We start from the raw sequence: 16,262 nt of genomic DNA, 5'->3' as shown, positions 1-16,262 counted from the left end.
ACAAAAATGAAATATCACCTGCCCTCATGGAGCTTACATTCAATTAGGGGATAAGCATATACAAAATGAAGAACAAGGAATTGAAGCAAACAATTGGGAAGAATTAGAAAAAGCTTCATATAGACCCTCAGCTCCAGGAGCTGAACTTTGAAGGCAATAATCTTTCCTAGGCAGGGGAAATGGTGTGAAATGTATAAATGCCTCCTCCCACGCCTCAGGCTTCAGGCAATAATAATTGGCATTTTAGGGTTTGTGAAGCACTTAAATGCATTATCTCATTTGATACAACAAAGCCATGAGATAAGGACCAAGATTGTGACTCCCATTTGACAGATGAAGACTCTGACCCTTGTTCAGGGTACATAGGGAGCTGGTGTCAGAGGTGAGATCCTTCTCTCCAAGTGCAATGTGGTAACCACTTGGCTTACTGCCTCTCTGTAGTAGGCTCCTTAGAGAGCTCATCTATTCCTTTGAGTTCAATTATCAGGTCTATGCGGCTAGTTCCTGAAATCTATATATGTGGTCCCAATCTCCTTCCTGAGTCCCAGTCCTACATTTCCACTGGGATATCATGCCTTAAATTTAACAAGTAAAACTGAGCTCCCAACTCCCTAAAAAAACCCACCTCTCCCCTTACTCTTGATGTTTATTGTTGTTCAGTCTTTTTTTTGGGGGGGGGGTTACATTCAACTCCTTGTAAACCCATTTGGGGTTTTCTTGGCAGAGACACTGGAAAGATTTGCCATTTCCTTCTTCAGCTCATTTTACAGAAGAAGAAACTGAGGCAAACAGAGATAAGGGACTTGCCCAGGATCACACACACACACACACACACACACCAAAAAAACCAAAACAAACCAAAAAAACCTGGAATGGTTTGCTATTTCCTTCTCTAACTCATTTTACAGATGAGGAATACCAGTTTCATCTGATTACATAGGTACATTTAAGGTAAAGTTGATGTTTTAAAGTTTACAAAGTACTTTACTTTTTTCATCCTGAGCCTCACCACAATCCTGTGAGGGAAGTTGGTACCATAGATAATATCACTGTTTCATACTGAGAAAAGCAAGGTTCAGAAATAAAATTATTTGTCTCTGGTTACATGGCTAGTAACGGAAGTGGAATCAGGTACTTGCCATTTCACAGATGAGGAAACTGAGGTCCAGAAAGACAATGACCTTACCTGGCATTATGTAGCTGCAAAATATCATCACAGACACTCAAAACCAAGGCATTTTCTCTGTCTCTGTCTCTGTCTCTGTCTCTCTCTGTCTCTCTCTGTCTCTCTGTCTCTCTGTCTCTCCCCTTCTTCCTCTCCCTCTTTCCCTACCCCCTCTCCTTCTTCCTCCCCCTCTCCTTATCCTCCCCGCTCTTTTTCTAACTCCATCTCTTCTTCTCTCAAATCAGTTCCCTTTTCTGGGACTCAGTAACTTAGGGTGGGGTTGAACTAGATGATCTCCAAGATACCTTCTAACTCAAATAGGTTAATTTAACTGTTCACAACCAGCCAATTACCAAAGGACAAAGGATCTCTCTCTCTCTCTCTCTCTCTCTCTGTCTCTCTCTCTCTCTCTCTCTGTCTCTCTCTCTGTCTCTCTGTCTGTCTGTCTGTCTGTCTCTGTCTCTCTGTCTGTCTCTGTCTGTCTGTCTCTGTCTGTCTCTCTCTCTCTCTCTGTCTCTCTCTCTGTCTGTCTCTCTCTGTCTCTCTGTCTGTCTCTCTGTCTCTGTCTCTGTCTCTGTCTCTGTCTCTGTCTCTCTCTCTCCCTCTCTTACTCTCTTATATTAGATGTGAGACTCTGGGAAATTCACTGCTTTAATTTCCTCCATTATAGGGGAAAGGACCTACTTGTACAAAAATATTTATAGCTGCTCTTTTTGTGGTGGCAGTTGGTAACTAAAGGGATATCCATCAATTGGAGCATGGCTGAACAAATTGTGGCATATGATGATGGGATACTATTGTACTGTAAGAAATGATGAACAGGATCATTTCAGAAAGAGCTGGAAAGACCTTTATGAATTGATGCAGAGTGAAATAAACAGAAAACTTGTAGGGAAAATCATTATTACATTTAATTGTTAAAACAAAATATCTTTACAAAAAAAAGAAAAAGAAAAAATTTCCTCAATTATAAAATAATATTGGTGTTAATACTGGCACCTACCTCCCAAAGAAGTTGTGAGGATCAAATAGGATAATATTTATAAAAGGTTTAACATAGTGCTTGGCACACAGTATGTGCCTGATAAATGCCTGTTTTGTCCCTTTTTTTCTTCCTTCCTTCTACCCAGCCATGTCACTACTAGGCATGTACCCTCAAGACATCAAAGAATGAATGGAAGAATCTAATGTACAAAAATCTTTATTGTACTTCTTTTCACAGTAGCTTGGAAACTAAGGAAGTTTCTTCCTATTGGGAAATGACTAAACAAATGATATGTTACTAGGGTTGGCCTGGTCTAACATGAAGGCATCTTGAAGGATCTTTGGAGCAAGTCCAGATTGCCTGAGTTATAGGTAAATAAATGTAATGGAATATTATTATGCTATAAATGACTAAATGGACAGTTTCAAAGGAAATAGAGACATCTGTGAACTGACACAAATCAAAGTAAGCAGAACTTGGGAGAACAATTTATATAATGATAATAAGACTGTAGTGGAAAATGATTTCTGAAAGACTTTACAATTCTGATGAATTCAGAAAAAAACATGAGTCCAAAAGAGTGAAGGTGAAACAGAGAAATAGACTACTGGGGGGGGGGCAGAGAAAGAAAGAGAGAGAGAAAGAGAAAAAGAAAGAAAGAACAAGAGTAAGAAAAAGGAAAAGGAAAAAAGAAAGGAAAAAAGAGAGAAAGAAAGAAAAAAGAGAGAAAGAGTATGAAAGAGAAAAAAGGTAAAAAAAGGAAAGAAACAAGAGAGAGAAAGAAAGAAAGGTGAGAGAAAGAATGAGAGTAAGAAAGAGAAAAAAGAGAGAAAAAGAGAAAGAAAAGGAGAGAAAGAGTAAAAAAGATAAAGAGAAAAATTAAGAGTAAGAAAGAAAAAAATAAAAGAGAAAGATAAAAGGAGAAAGAAAGAAAGAAAGAAAGAAAGAAAGAAAGAACAAGAGAAAAGAAAGAAAGGAAGGAAGGAAGAGAAAAGGGAGAGAGGAAGGAAGAAAGTTTGGAAAACTAGGCCATAAATTCTAATTTGATGAGTTCAAATACAATTATCCCTTTCACATTGCAATTTTCCCCATCAGGGTTTCTATATACTGCAGGTATAAAAATTATATACATGCATATATATATACACACATAAAAATATAAGAAGAAATTAAATGAGACTTTTTTTTTTTAATTTTGCAGAAGCCACAGACAACACATGAAGGCCAGCAGACAACAAAGAAGTTTAGAAACTCAGAAATGCACACAACTCATATTTTACAATAAGGCACTATAAATTCCTCATAAAAGAAAAAGGAAAATTTTAGACTTCTCTGGTAGGAAAGGAGGGTCAAAAGTGTTCTGAGGGTTTCAGATCTCTGGGGTGTTGGTCCCCTTGCCTCAGAGATGTGGAAAGGATAACTATTTTCTAAATGCTCTCTTTCCTCACTTTCATGTTTTGGCTTGACTGACTCCTCTGACTGCCTCAGGTCTGGCCGTGTCCTATTATATTGAAAATACAAATGGCACTCCACAATATTGAAAATCATAGGAATAGAATATTAGACTATTTTGGAGCACAATGTCAGAGCTGAGAGAGCCCTTAGAACACAGAATGTCAGAGCCAGGTGGAGTCTTTAATACAGTGTATTAGAGCCCAGGGCGCACTTAGAACATAAAATGGTAGAGATGGAAGGGACCTTAGAAAAAGGGTTTTTGGGAGCAGCAAGGTCATTCAGAGAATGTGTTCAAATATTGGTTCAGTGGGTTCAAATGTGACCTCAGACACTTCCTAGCTGTGTGACCCTGGGCAAGTCACTTCACCCATACAGTATCTAAGAGGGGAGGGAAGGGAAGGGCTTAAAAAAAGAAAAAGGGTTCCTAACCTAAGTTCTGTAGACAGATTTCAAGACGTCCAGTTTGTTTTCCTTTGTAATTTTAAATAGCACGCATTTAAGAGACCTACAACACTCAAAAGATTAAGAACCTCCTACCTTAGAACACAGAATGTGAGAAAAGAGCAGGATATCGGCACTAGACAACAATCTTTTAGTTCAAGTTTCTCCTTTTACCGAGAAGGAAACAAGTCCAGGAGGGGAAAGTGATTGATTAGCATACACAGAATCACCCAGATCATTACGTGTTTTCTTTAATTATATAAATTTGAACCAGCTCTTTATGCTCTCGGACATAAGACCGTTATATTCTGCTTTTCTAATTCCGCTGTGATTTGTCTTTTAGATCAAAACCTTCTTAAGAGATGATTCCAAGGACAGTTTTAAATTTATTTATTACCAAAGATAGTTGTAAAGGGCTTTTATTGCTTTAATCAATCAATCAGCATTGACTGAGTACCTCTTTTAGGGGACCGTCAAGCCTTTTCGCTCTGTTCACGAAAATCAAGCCTGGACTTGATTTGCGCTCCCCGGAGGTCCTGCTCCTGGCATCCACCAGGAGGCAGGAGCAGCAGCAGCAGGGGAGCCACACACATTCTCCGCCCCTTCGTCCTCGCCTCTCTAGGATTTCTCTGTCTCTGTGGTCAGCGTTGGCGCTGCCTCCCGTCCCATAAGGCTCCGGGTCGGAAGCTCTTTCCTCTCTTCCGGTTCACCACCATGGCGGTAAGTAGCTGCGGGCATGGGTCTCTTACTGCCATCCGTCTCCATCCTCCCCGCCGCGGTGCCGTTGGTGCTGCGGCCCTGGTCGGCCAGGGTCTCGGGTCCTAGTCCGTCCCGTGGGCAGGACCAGAGAAAGTTTCCTAAGCCTGGAGCGCCAGGATAATCTCCAGACCGTCGGGACCGAGGAGGCCTCGGGGGGAGGCGGAAGGGCTGTCTCCGGGCCTCCTTCTCTTTTTTGCTAGGCAGGCTCCCTTGGGAGCGGGGAGGAGGAGGAGAGGGGCGACTGGACTCGGGAGCCGGTTGCACACGATCCGGGAAAAGTGCAGGGAAATCTGGATCTCTCCGAACTTCCCCTGGTTGAATTCGGACTGACCCCTTACTAGCTGTGTGACACAAGCAACTCATCTTAATTTTGCGGCCTCAGTTTCCTCATCTGCGAAATGGGACTGAGACATAGAGCCCTAGTTCGGGGCTAGGCTAGAATGAAGCTCGGGGAGATGATGCATGGAAGTGCTTTGGAGGACTTCACTATGGGGCAGGGGTGGCTTGCACGGGCATGTTTGTATGCGTGGAAGAGTCTCTGGTGTGGCCGAAAAAGCTCTTGGCTTGTAGTTGGGAGTCTCAACTGATTAAGCGTTTATGAAGTATGTGTTCCAGGCACTAGTGCCAAAAATAGGTAAAAGATAGGCTTAGCTCTCGAGGAGCTCGCAAATATCATGGAGGAGACAACTTGCAAAAACTATGTACAGGAACAGCTGGATAGAATAGTGGATAGTCAGATTTGGTTTCCTAGCTGTGTGACCTTACCACTCTTCTTCCTTGGAAGGAATACACAACGTCTCAAAGACAGAAAGTAAGGGGTTTTGTCTTTTTTAAAACCTTAAATTCAAAGATATTTTATTTCCCCATTTATATGTAATAATACTTTTCGCCATGGTTTCCACCATTAAAAGGTCCGAATTGTCTTCCCTCTACCTTCCCTCCTCCCTTGAGTTATACATCTGTGTAGTGTAAAAACTTGTAAGTTTTTTTATTGTAAGAGAATACTCATATAAAACCAAGGGTAAGGGTTAAATAAAAGAATGGAAAAGCTTCATTCAAGCCTCTTTTGGGTGCCAACTCCTACAGAAGCCTTTCCTGATTTTTTTTTTTAAGATCATATTGTAATCTTTGATTTAGTATCCATTCCAAGACAGAAAGTAAGAGTTGGGGTCAACAACTAAGTACAGACAGGATTACTTTGAGATAATCTCAAAAGAAAAGGCAATAGTATTAAAGAGGATCTTGAAAGGTTTTTTTCAAGAACATGGAATTTTATATGGAACCTGAGGGAAGTCACTAGCACTATAGGCCTAGGGTGGGGGTAGTCAGTGAAAATACAGGGAGTGAAGGATGACTAGGTGGATATTTCCTAGATGTGTGACCCTGGGCAAGTCATTTAACCCCCAATGCCAAGCCCTTGCCACTCTTCTGCCTCATAACTAATATGTAGTATTGAGTCTAGGATGGAAAAGTAAGGGTTTTTAAAAGGAAGAAAATGTAGGGAAAGTGAACTTTAATTTCCTTTGCAAGGGGGGGCCTTTTCAGAGTTTTGGAGATTGTGGTGAATCAAGTGGTTTAAGGGATACAGATCATTTAGGAAGAAATATGTATAACATCCTTAATTCTGTTCAAGTATTTTGGCTTGATGGTGACACTAATAATAACTACCTTCCCTTTCCAAAAGAGAAAATACATTATATTTTTTGGCCTGTAACCTCAAGACCCAGTAAAAAGAAGCTTAGTTTCTAGACCCATTTTTTGTCCTTTCAGTCAGGTGAACATCAAGTTTTTCTGGAGAATTCTTTTCTTGGAGGAGTTAAAAAGTTTAGGAAATGTCAGTCCTTTTTCAAGTTGCTAGTAGATGGCTAAGACATTACTAGTGATTACAGTGGTATTATGTATGTATTAGGGCTAGAAAAAAAAACTTTCCTAGGTCCAGTGGGAAGGGCTAACTTACCAGAGAAGGGACAAAAGGAAACTTCATAATAGATATTTGAGTTGAGTTTCTAAAGAACAGGTAGAAATTCAACATAAAAAAGAAGCAGGCATTGGAAATAGCTGGTGACATGAAGAGTGCAGGTTATGTTGTGGGGAGTGTAATCATGTGACCTTTAGAGAAAGGTCATTTCTGAGATAAATTATAAATTTTGAGAAGACTCCTATGAATTGATGTAGAGTGAAGTAAGCAGAGCCAAGAGAAAAAATACAGTAATGACATTGTAAATATATTTGAAAGACTTAGAAATTCTGATTGGTGTGAAGGCTAATCATGATTCCAAAGACTCCTGTAAAAAACAAGCTACCCACCTCCTAATTAATAGTTGATAGATTCAGTGTTTCATTGTTTTTCAACCATGGCTAACTCTTAGTGACCACATTTGGGTTTTCTTGGCAAAGATATTGGAGTAATTTCCCATTTCTTCCTCCTCAACTCATTTTATGGATGAGGAAACTGAGGCACATAGGTAAAGTGACTTGCCCAGGGAGACACAGGTAGTGGGTGTCTTGAGACTGGATTTGAACTCAGGAAGGATGAATCTTCCTTGACTTCTAGCCTGCCTAGCTCAGGTGCAGATTGAGACATTTGTGGTCATTTTGGGAATTTGTTACTTGACAATATGTGTGTAACAAGGGTTTTGAAGTTATTTAGCAGTGGGGTGTGAAGGCACATAAGTGGCTCAGTGGACTTGAGAGCTAGGCCTGGAAATGGGAGGTTCTGGGTTCAAATTTAGCCTCCCAACACTTTATAAGCTATGTGACTGTGGGCAAGTCAGTTAATCCTCATTAGCTAACCTTTATCCTTTTTTCTGCCTTGGAACCAATATTCAGTATTGATTCTAAGGCAGAGGTAAGGATTTTCTTTAAAACTTCCTGGCAGGGATGTTGTGGACACCATTGTGATCATTTCAGAAACTTTGGTCAGTGTACTAACCTATGCAGTTTTTTTCTCTTGCAGCAAGATCAGGGTGAAAAGGAAAATCCCATGCGGGAACTGCGCATCCGAAAGCTATGCCTCAACATTTGTGTTGGGGAGAGTGGAGACAGGCTGACTCGGGCAGCCAAAGTGTTGGAGCAGCTCACAGGCCAAACTCCAGTGTTCTCCAAAGGTAATTGAAGTCAGAATGAGCAGAGGCAGTGTTCCAAGGCTTGATCTTTTTACCTTTACAGTTCAAGATCTGTAAACAACGCCAGACTTTTCTAAGGAGAAATTAGTGTAGTGGTAAGAGGACTGGATTTAAGAGACACAGAGGGCCTGGGTTTTGATCTCTCTGCTGAGTTGTGTGACTTTTTTTCTCAATTCTTGTTTAAAAATTACAAGATAGGTATTGATCCTAAGATGGAAGGTAAGGTGAGGTGTTTGTTTTTATTTAAAAGTGATAAAGGTCAAGAGGGTGTAGGAGTTCAGGGGAGTAGAAGTTTCAATCTTGGCATAATGTAAGCATAATTCTGTCCAGTCTGTCACTTGTACTTTTTAGATTTTAAAGATACCAGGAGGGAGTTTTGATTTGCTGCAGTGAATGATTTAGATGTATTCTTACTTAAAGTGGTTCTCTGTGTAGCTATATAGAGAGCATATATTTAATTAAAGAATAATACAGTTTGCTCATAGGGACTTTTTCTGATTTTAATGAGCTTGTTGGTTAAATACATTCAGTGAGGTTACTGTTTTTGTTGTCACTTTCTGTTTGTCCACATGTCTGGGAGAAATTTTTAGGGGGGGGGGGTCTTTGCTTTGAACTTTTGGCTATTGTAGGTGGCTTGGGAAACTTAGTAAAATATATGCATTTATATAATAAATCAACTCTAGCTGTAGATAGTTGTCAGAAAGCAGGGAAATGTAATTTTATAAGTGCTGGGCTGAGTGATAGGAGTAGGTTCTGGTTTCACTTCTTTGCAAGTGAATGCTATAGTCTCTGGGTTTCTTCCTGTGTAAGATGAAGGGTTTGGATTGGAAATACCATTAAAAGTTCCTCCTTAGATTTTCTGAATCTCAAAAAGGAAGGGAGATTGGTATTTGGGCTCCTTTATTATTCTCTTTTGCCATATTAGACCAGACAGTGGCATTGGGGAAAAGGTGGGTTAATGTACAAAAAACTCCCTTTGTGGCTGCTAACTGCCTTGTTGACCCTCTGTCCTGCAGCTCGTTACACCGTCAGGTCTTTTGGAATCAGGAGAAATGAGAAGATTGCTGTTCACTGTACAGTCCGAGGGGCCAAAGCCGAAGAGATTCTGGAGAAGGGCCTGAAGGTTAGACTTGATCCTCAAACTACATATTAAGTTGTTCAGTGACTAGTATTGACTAGTTTTTCTTCAAGATTCATTCATTTGATTGATTAATTAATGAACTTCTCTTCTCCCCCCCCCCACCCCCCCTTAGAATTTAATGAAAAGATACCAGTCATTTTTCCTCCTATTTCAGATATGGTGCATATAGTTCAGAATCTCATATCATATTCCCTGTCTTTTGGGGGAACATCTGATATTCTTACTCATGGTGTGCTATATATGGGGCAGTCGTTCTTATCTCCAAAATGAGAAATTTGAATTGGCTTTTCTCTGAGGGCCCTTCAAGCTTTAATTCCATTGCTATTGGTTATTTTGAGAAAGAAAAGCACTGAAATGGAAGGAGGGGAGTCCCAACTCATTCATCTGACTGGCGATATTCCAAGTTGGGGCAAGTAAAAGTAAACCCTGTGTATTGGCATGATTTATGATTATTGTGTTTTCTCAGGTGCGAGAATATGAGTTAAGGAAAAATAATTTCTCAGATACTGGTAACTTTGGCTTTGGGATCCAAGAGCATATCGATCTGGGCATTAAATACGACCCAAGCATTGGCATCTATGGCTTGGACTTCTATGTGGTATGTATGGGCTCTTACATTTCATCTCTTTTCATTCTGTAGCTCTTGCTTCTGTTCTCTGGGTGTTGGGGTGACATTTAGCAGCTCCCCCTTTCTGTGAAGGGAATCCAACATCTCCTCTAACAAAGTTCTCATCAGGGAGGTACAATGGAATGTATGTTCAGTTCAGTTACCAGCCTTCATCTCTATTCCCAACTCCCATACTATTTAGAGATAGTAAACAGTGGTGCTGGGATGCTAACATTTGCAATTGGCTAACAAACTATGGCCTTGGGCAGGTCAGCCGGTCCCAGTCGATAAAATGAGGTATTATCCAGTGGTTGTAAATGTTTTCAATTCTACAAATATCCCTTTGGACTGTAAATACAGTACAGAATGGGTCACTGATAAGTCTGGAAAAGTCAGGAGGAGGTATTCAAACTCCCTTTGGAGTTTGAAAACGTCAGGTTTTTAAATGCAATCTTCCTCAGAAGACCTGGGTTCTCCCTTCTTTCCTACTTAGTTCATGCCTCTATGACTTGCTCCAATACCCTTCATTTGTGCCCATCTTGTCTTCTTTGCTCCTGGGCTCTCCATGCCCTTGTACCTTCTAATGACTTTCATGGCCAGCTGAGCCCAACAGGGGAGCCCAGTCTGAGCCTTATTCCATGATTCTGTTCTGGCTCAATGCTCCGGTAGGTGCAGAAGTTCATGCCTTATTAAGTAAGTCATTTAAATTCTCTGAACCATTATCATGTGTATAATATGAGAATAATACTTGAACTCCCCCTTTTCCCCTTTCTCTCTTAGTTGTGAGTAATGTACTTGGTCACAAACTGTAGAAAGTGGGTTGTGATTAATTGCAGAGTCAGAACCAGCCCTTTTTGCATTTCTGCCTTTTTAGCCAGGTGTCTTTAGCTCATAGGCTGGTTAGATTATTGCTTCCTAACCGGATTCCATATGCACATGAATAATGCTGGTTTGCTAAATACCTTGCAAGCTGGAAATGAAAGTGGGCATTGAGGAAGAGCTTGGCATATTTTTGAGATTTTTGAGGACCTGTGCTGTCTGTGGGAGTTAAACTAGGGAGGGATTGGTGATGTGGAATCATAGCCCTTCCGTTCTCCAAAGAACACTGAACATCCCATCCAGTGCCTTCGTTTATAGTTAAGAAACTTAAAGCTAGTTTGGGGAAACAGATTGGTAGCTGCAGGACCTGCTTTTCTGCTGGAGGAGGGCTCCAGCTTTCCTAGCCATGTGAGTTTCTAGATGATGCTTCAATCTTGTTGATAGCAAGTTGATTATTGGCTGTTTATGGAATAGGTGCTGGGCAGACCCGGGTTCAGCATTGCAGACAAGAAGCGCAGGACAGGCTGTATTGGAGCCAAACACAGAATTGGCAAAGAGGAAGCCATGCGCTGGTTCCAGCAGAAGGTAAGAGTCTTTTTGTCCAAGCAGCATCCTGGGTTTCAAGCGTAAAGGTGGGGAGGCACTGGTAAGCTCAGCCCTTGGTGAGCTTTTCTTTTAAGAAAGGCTTGCCTACAGGGACATATTGGAGACTGAGGATGGCCCAGCTCAGCTTTGCCAATTATGTACATAAAGATATTTTTCTGAAAGTAGTTACTCTGGGTCCGGATTGCCAGATGGGGTCCATGAGAAAGAAGGTTAGGAACCTCTGGTCCCAATAAAGATAGAAACCAGAGAGAGTAGCTTGTCTCAGCAGGAGACTGGGAGTTGCCACCTGCCCTGTGTGTCTTAACTGGTGTAGCCTTCTATAGAAAAGGGATTGTGGGGATTTTTTAAGACATAAGACTGAATCAAATACAGTATTATGGTAGTAATCCATTGACTTTGCTGGTTTTAAGTTACAAAAGAAAACAGATTCTGAGAGGCAGTGTCCAGTTTGGATAAACAAATACACTAGGTATTGTAAAACTCCTTCCTTTTACCTCTGATTCTGAAAAAAAAAAAACAACATCTTTTCTCTTGCAGTATGATGGCATCATCCTTCCTGGCAAATAAAGACCTGTTTTCTATTAAAAGATCAATAAAATGATCACTGAAGTTTATGCTGTATTGTATTCTGTGGGAGGAGCCCATGTTCAAGTACCTGACTGGACCGACCGACCTTTCTGGATGGCAGTACCCATTCAGAATTCTCACTGGTATAGTGGACAGAGCACTGGATTTGGATTTAAGCACTTGGGGTGAATCCACCTCTGTTGCTGACCATATTTGTGATCTTGGACATGTCCTCTGGGTCTCAGTTTCCTCCTATGAAGTGAGAGTTATATTAGATCATGTTCTTCAACCCTTCTAGCTCTTAAGTCAACCATCTCCCAGAGGTCCCCTGGCCTGTGAGTGCTTCACACTGCCAGCCCACTGAAATGTCAAACTTTTTTTTAATTGAAAATGGATATATTTGGTCTGGCCTCATTTTAAGATAGTGGTGAAATGCAAATGTATTTGCAGTACTTAGAAATTTTGCAGAACATTTGACAGCTTGGTAATGGGCTGATAAAATATTATTGCCATTTTACAATGAAGAAACTGAGTCTCAAAAGAGGTGATTTGCATTGGCTATAAAGCTAGTAATGTTAGAACTTTGATCCTGGTCTCCTGACTAATCCAATATTCTTAACATGCCATGGTTCCTTTTTAATGAAAGGGGGGAACAGGCCCAGAGAAGGAAAGCATTTGGGTCTAATACCCAGTGAGATCGTGGCAGAACCCCAGGTCTCTTTATTACTAGTGAAATGCTTGCTGTCCCCATAAAGGCTAATATGTGCAACAACCTCCCAAAATTTGACTTTCCATTTTATTTTAATAACATTTCCTCATAAGTTTTCTGAAGTTATATTCATTTTTGTAGGTGAATAATGTCATAATTATATTTTAAAGTTATTTCTGTGCCCTCTGGTCTGGACATGAAGAGTGGTGGCTTATATTGACCAGTCATTAGGAAGGGAAACCTGTTTTGGGGGTTACAAAACCACTTTCTATTTCTTAAAACCTTAGCTTGTCTTAGAATTGCTGTTAATTCTAAGGAATAAGAGCTAGGCAGCTGGAGTTAAGTGATTTTCTCAGGGTCACATAGCTAGGAATTATCGGGGCAGATTTGAACCCAGGTCCTCACTCCAGGCCTAGTGTTTTTTTTCCCTAGCTGCCCTTCCAGAGCATTTTGTTATGGCAATGCAACCATTTTGAGTGGAGTCCAGCCTGAAGCTGGGCCTGCCTTCTAGACTTCCTGAGAATTAAGAGAACCATAGCAGTTAACCAACCTTCAGTGCTAATTGTTACATGAAAGTAGATATTGACATCAGTGAACAAAAATTAGTACATGAATAAGTCCTCCATTCTCAAACGGTGATGTTAATTTTATACCTGCTTAGAATGAGCAGAGAGGTCTTAGGATATAGGATGGATGTTCTCATTCAAATGAGTCACCACCTGCAGCTCCATAATCTGGGAATCGGTTCTAAAGAGGGCAGTCCTTAGGTCAGAGAAGGTGACTTTACTGGGAGCCTTATAAAAATTGATAAACCCAGTGCCTACTCATGTAGCCACTTGAAGGAAGGAGCCTTTCCCTGAGAAAATGAGGGACTTTCTAATTGTAAACAGCTCAGCTGAGGGAAGCCAGATGGATGGGTCATCAATTCCTAGAATCCAGCTGTACGCTGGGCAGAGGCCCAGTTTTATGTCGGACTCCTGGCTTAATTCCTCAAATAGGTGAATCATAGCTATCTTGTGGATCTTCCATAGTTAAAGCCTATCTATGCCTTTTGATCCTGAATAGGGAATATCGTGTCTGGGATGCCTTATGGTCTGCAAACACTTTCCTCACAAATGTGAGACTAGTCTTTTGCCTGTTTTAGAGATGAAACAGCCACAAGTAATTGCCTTCACAAATGTCCTTGGGGAAAATGAATATAGCAAGCCCTCAGGTGTGTGTGTCCTCTTCAAGCATCATGAAGGGAAGGGAGCACCCAGTTCAGTTAAAAGATGGAAGTGGTGTGATCATTTGGTGCCTGTGATGAACTAGGAAGTGTCCCTATGCTGGGAAACATGCTGGAAGCACCTTGTGACCTAGGATAAAGCAGATTAGGCCTGAGGCTGGACTAGACCAAGCAGGTTGAGTGGAGGGAGCACTTGCAGTTGAGGAACCTAAAGAAAACAGGAGCAGTCAGGGTAGCTGGGTGACTCAGTGGATGGAGAGTCAGGCCTAGAGATGTTAATGCAACTCTAGGCTCAGACTCCTGGGTTCTAATCTGGCCTCAGACACTTCCTAGCTGGGTGACCCTGGGCAAGTCACTTAACCCCCACAGCCTAACCCCATAGCTCTTCTGCCTTAGAACCAATGCATAGTATTGATTCTAAGAAGGTAAGGGTTTAAAAAAAAAACAAAACAAAACCTTTCACTTGATGTGTTCATTACTCCTAGCCATTGTTCCACATCTCTACTCTCTGGCTGTGAACCCCTTGAAAAAACTTTACAATCAATGCTATTTTCTTTTCACTCATTCTCTTACTGCTGTCTGCCTTCAGCCCCGATTAGTCAGCTGGAACCACTCTCTTTAGAGTTTGTGTTTGTCACCCTGTGGGGTCTTCTTGGCAGAGTTAGTAGAGTGGTTTGCCATTTTCTTCTTCAGCTCATTTTATAGATGAGGAAACTGAGGCACACAGGATCCCCAGAGTCACACAGCTAGTAAAGATCAAAGACCAAAGCTGAACTGGTGCTCCATCCCCTGTACCACCTAAGCTTCCCTCTCCAAAGTTACCAGCAATCTAAAAATTAGCAAATCGAATGCCCTTTTCTCAATCCTCATCCTTGAGCTTTTGGCAGCCTTCAGTATTGTTCATTAATCTGATACTCCCTTCTCTCTTCTTGTGATGTGGTTCTCTCCTGGTTTTCCTCTTGCCTATCTGACCACTCCTTACTCTCACTTGCTAGATCTTCACCCAAGTCTTGCCTGATCAAGGTGAGGGTCTCCAAAGGTCTATCCTGGGCCCTCTCATCTCCAGATGCTGTTTTGCTTGGTAATATCGGTTCCCCTGAATTCACTTATCTCTGCTGCTGACTCTCTAATCTACTTATCCAGCTTCTCAACTCTTTCCTGAACTCCCATTTCACCTCTCCAACTGCCTATTGGACATTTCAGAGTAGATATCTATAAACATCTTAAACTCAGTGTAGCCAAAAATGAACTCATTATCTTTCCCTTTCAAGCCTTTTCCTGTTCTTCCATATCACTGTCAAGGGTGCCAACCATCCTCCCAGTCACCCAGCCTGGCATCTTATTAGTGTCATCTCATGGGCTTGTTTGACTCTGGTCAAGTCATTTAATCTCTGGATGCCTCAGTTTCCTTATCTGTAGAACCTGATGCTGTGCGCCATGTGCTGAGGTTACAAATAAGAGAGCAGACTCTCCTGCAATTACAATCTCATCGGGGAGGATAGCACAAAAAAGGAAGCTGAAAAAAAGTGAGAAGTGAGCCAGAGAGTACCCTTCTTGCACAATCTACTAATGGAAAATTGTTTAGAAGGTTCAGATCCCTGCCCTCTGAACTTAAGAATGCTTTAGGGAGAATTTAGTACTCCACCATCTTCCCCTTTAATCAGAGTGAAGAGACTTAAAAGATGTTGAGTATATTAAAAAAAACTGAGTTAATAAAATTCCAAATCACAGACAATTACTAGCTGTGTGACCCTGGGCAAGTCACTTGACCCCCATTGCCTAGCCCTTACCACTCTTCTGCCTTAGAACCAATACACAGTATTGATTATCAGATGGAAGGAAAGGGTTTAAAAGGAAAAAACTCCCTTATAGGAGAAAGGGCATTGAGTTGGAAACTAAGAAACTTAATTCTGTGTGACACCCAGGCAAGTCGCTTCTCAGCCTTTTTTTCACCATTTGTAAAATTAAGCACCTGAACTCATTAAAGTTCCCTAATTGCTTTTTAAATATTTAAGGTCCTAAAGTCCCTTTGGTTCTGACATTTATGTTCCATGGTCTTTCCAGTACTGTTTGTTCTATGACATTTCTGACATCTTGTATCTCTGACATTTTATTCCATGTCTTTTTCAACGTGGACATTCAGTGTGATCTACGGTCTCTTCTACTTGATATTCTATCTTCTGAGGCTCTTTCCCACTCAGATAGTGTAGCTTAAAGTCCTTTCCAACTTGGACATTCTATGATCCAAGGTTTCTAAAATTCTTAAGGTTCCATGGCTTCTTCCTGATCTGGTGCTAGGTCCTTTCTAGATGTACATTTGGTGAATCTAAATCACCCATCAAATGTGAACCACGTTTCCTCCTAGTATTTCAATAAGGAAGAGATGAAATAGTTTTGTTCTATCTTTGAGGCTATACATTTTTAGACTTTTGTGTTCATAAATTAACCTTAAAAGTGACTAATCAAATATGGGAAATTCTTTACTAAGGAGTCTACTGGAAACCAGAAGAGACTGAGTAAAATTCAATTTCTGAATGTCCATGGGCAGCAATTGTTCTTCCAGGCTCAAGATATCTGGGAGATGTGGTAGGATTGATGCAAAGCACTATGTCATGATAAATCCAAGGCCTTCAACCCAGTCCCTAATGATTGAGTTAA

General features: G+C 41.0%; 1 protein-coding gene across 1 annotated transcript; it reads left to right on the top strand.

The window, feature by feature from the left end:
• Nucleotides 1-4,625: 4,625 nt before the first annotated feature.
• On the top strand, nucleotides 4,626-11,712 carry RPL11 (ribosomal protein L11). Its single transcript, XM_056795584.1, has 5 exons — nucleotides 4,626-4,766; nucleotides 7,762-7,912; nucleotides 8,947-9,053; nucleotides 9,538-11,082; nucleotides 11,641-11,712. Exons 1-4 carry the CDS (start codon nucleotides 4,761-4,763, stop codon nucleotides 9,709-9,711), a joined length of 438 nt encoding a protein of 145 aa, XP_056651562.1. The 5' UTR covers nucleotides 4,626-4,760; the 3' UTR covers nucleotides 9,712-11,082; nucleotides 11,641-11,712.
• The last annotated feature ends 4,550 nt before the right edge of the window (nucleotides 11,713-16,262 follow it).

This window comes from Monodelphis domestica, chromosome 4 (genome assembly GCF_027887165.1).
Source record: "Monodelphis domestica isolate mMonDom1 chromosome 4, mMonDom1.pri, whole genome shotgun sequence".
Classification (NCBI taxonomy): Eukaryota; Metazoa; Chordata; class Mammalia; order Didelphimorphia; family Didelphidae; genus Monodelphis; species Monodelphis domestica.
The sequence above is the reverse complement of the archived record's forward strand: the minus strand, read 5'-3'. Positions and strand labels throughout refer to the sequence as shown.